This window comes from Arabidopsis lyrata (genome assembly GCF_000004255.2).
Source record: "Arabidopsis lyrata subsp. lyrata unplaced genomic scaffold ARALYscaffold_8, whole genome shotgun sequence".
NCBI classification, from domain to species: domain Eukaryota; kingdom Viridiplantae; phylum Streptophyta; class Magnoliopsida; order Brassicales; family Brassicaceae; genus Arabidopsis; species Arabidopsis lyrata.
In genome coordinates, this window is record NW_003302548.1 from 11,809,879 (window position 1) to 11,812,580 (window position 2,702).

Sequence of the window (2,702 nt, forward strand, 5' to 3'; positions counted from 1 at the left end):
TTTTTTACTCCGAAGGCGTTTATGGAGACTAATGGAATGATCTCCATTATGAGAACCTTCTTCATCAAGCGAAGAGAGAGACCGCAAAGGCTAAGAACGAGGTTGATGATCTCAGATTAGCCAACCAATCCGAGCGACTTGAGCGGGAAAAAGCACTCGAGTCATCTTTTGAAAATATGAAGAAAACTCTAGCAGCTAACGAGCAACGCATCAGAATTGTGAATGCTGAAAGAGATTATGCGAGGTCTAATGCTCTTCGCTTGGAGGCTAAGCTAGAGGAGAATACGGCTTTGTTCGAAGAAGCAAATCAAGAGATCAAGCTTTTAACTAGGAACAGGGCTCGCGATATCGCTGAAGCCGAACATAATGCTCGAGAAGAGATGAGGGGATTCGGTAGGCAACTTATTCAATCTGTTACGAAGTTCATCAAGGACGAAGAAGTCTAGACTAAACTTCTAACAGATCGAGCCGAACTGAAGAGCAATATAGACCTGATTAAGGAACTAGAGGCTGGGAGAGTTTCGTTCGAGAACGAGAGGAGCGAAGTTGCTGCCGAACTCGCTATGGTTGAGTCCGAGTTATCCTCGGCTTCCCATCCTACTCTCAATCTGAAACAATTTTCTTTGGTATTTGGAGATTCCCCATCTCAATTCGAGGTAGGTGAAGGTTCTCGTCCACATGAGGGTTCTCCAGAGGTGTAGGAACGCTCTTTTTTTTTTTTTAAAGAATTGTTTTGTTGAGTCCATGAGGATTATTCCGTTTAACGGAAATATTTTGTTCAATTAGTGTAACCGAACACAACCATGTACATGCTCTGGCATATGATTTTTTTTTTATAGCAAAAACGTTTGGACACGATTCTAGGTTTGCAAGTCCTAGCCCGCCAAAGAGGTTTTATGAATTGTGAGAGATGAGCTGATCAGGCTCACTTGCCTTTTTTAAAGAAAAAATCTTAATAAGTATTTTTCCTCGGTCTCTCGAAGGTGAGGATGGAGCTCGGCTTAAGTTTTCTTTTTATATCGAGGGATAAGATTTATAATTCATGAGAATTTTGTCATAAATACGACCAGGCAATGATTTCGATCGTTGCACATGATGGCTTCGGAATCGCTGAGCCGCGTTTTAATTGGATCTGAAGCCTGTTCCAACAGGCCAACAATATATAATTATTTTTAGAAATCTAAACCTCTTTCTCTTTTAAAAGGAATTCTGAAAGATCACCATAGTTCATTATAAGAAAAAAAAACTTGAAAAATGCCGCTGTCTTTTTTTCAGATCAAGCTAAAGAATAACAACTTCAAGTGGGAACCCATTGTTTGAGTCCGAAGACGGATTCTCTCCAAAGGGAGTTATTCACCCAACGTTTTTTCATTTCCGAACAGGGAAGAAAAGGGTCAAATGTTATGACTTTCTGGAAAATGTTCCTTTTCTAACTCTTAGTCTTCTCAGAAAACTATAACTTCCTTTCTTTTGGTCATTTGACAAAATGTTCGTTCAAACAGATCGTCGGGAGACACAAAGCTTTATGTGATAAGAGACAAAGAATCAGAAGGAGGCGCCGTGCTTTTGATGAGCGCATAAATAGGATGGAAAGAGAGATCCTTCGCTTGGAATCTGAACCGCACGAATGGGACCTTTCTTTCATCGTGGCCATAATGCCTACTTGCCTCCGAAGATTCCTCCGCATGCTGGATAAATTTCATCGTTTATCCTTGGCGACCAGTGATGGGTCCTCTTTTGTTTCATGTTCCTCAGAGTTCCAGAGACTTCCGATGTTAAGAACTGAAGAAAAAGAGGAACCGGAGACAAAAATTGTTGATGACTTCTCCGGCCCTTTTGATTTATCTTCTGATGAGGGGCTATCCTCGGAAAGCTGTTCGGGATCTTCCACCTCGCTGGAGTCATTATCGGGCGAAGACTTTTGATCGAACACTTTCCTATTTATGTTTGTAAAATGTCACTGGTCTTGAAACCCAGCAACATTAATTACATTTCCCATTTCGCTCTAAATTCGCAGATTTATTCAAATCTCATTTAATGCGTTTAATCTAGGGAATATAATTAGCAATTAACTCTATTACATTTTCCATGAAAATCGTAATTTCAGATTTGGGAAATCGTCAATTAATCCTCTTAAATGCAATCGAATAAATTTTCGAGTATAAAGTGGGTGTAGTCTGTCATTGAATTTCAACAACAATTCTACAAAAATGTTCAAGGGAGGTAATTCATCAGAGAATCCTTCAGACTTGTTCAAAGTGATGAGTGTTGATCCTTCGTGGACGTCGGACATCGAGCTTATAAAAGCAGGAGAGTCTGGCAAACCAAAAGATTCACAAATATTGAAGAAGGGAACTAGCATTCAGGTTCCGATCGTTTTAATCGAGAGATTGTCGCCTCAAGATCGTGTTAAGGCTGAGGAGTTTATCAATAAGGTATTTTCCATCCTAGTGATTAACTTCTTATTGTTATTGCTAAACGTAGCGTTTCTTCAGCTTATCACTCGGCATGACGAGCTCGAATATGAGAAGAAAAAGATTAGGAAACGGATAATGGAGCTAGAGAAATGTCGCCTCGATATTTCTCGCGAGCTTCATCGCCTCGAAGCCTATCCTTCCGATTGGATCGAACTGGGACTTCAAGAGTACTGAAACATGCCAGGTTGCATTATGAGCATCGTTGACTTCGCTGGTCAAGGAGCG

The 2,702-nt window shown here is 40.5% G+C and overlaps 1 protein-coding gene across 1 annotated transcript in view; it reads left to right on the forward strand.

Moving 5' to 3' along the window:
* LOC110225771 overlaps positions 1–701 on the forward strand; it is a 2,477-nt gene extending 1,776 nt beyond the window's left edge. Inside the window, exons 5-6 of the mRNA XM_021015742.1 lie at positions 70–393; positions 463–701. Coding sequence (XP_020871401.1) covers positions 70–393; positions 463–701 — 563 coding nt within the window. The remainder of the gene's footprint in view (positions 1–69; positions 394–462) is intronic.
* The last annotated feature ends 2,001 nt before the right edge of the window (positions 702–2,702 follow it).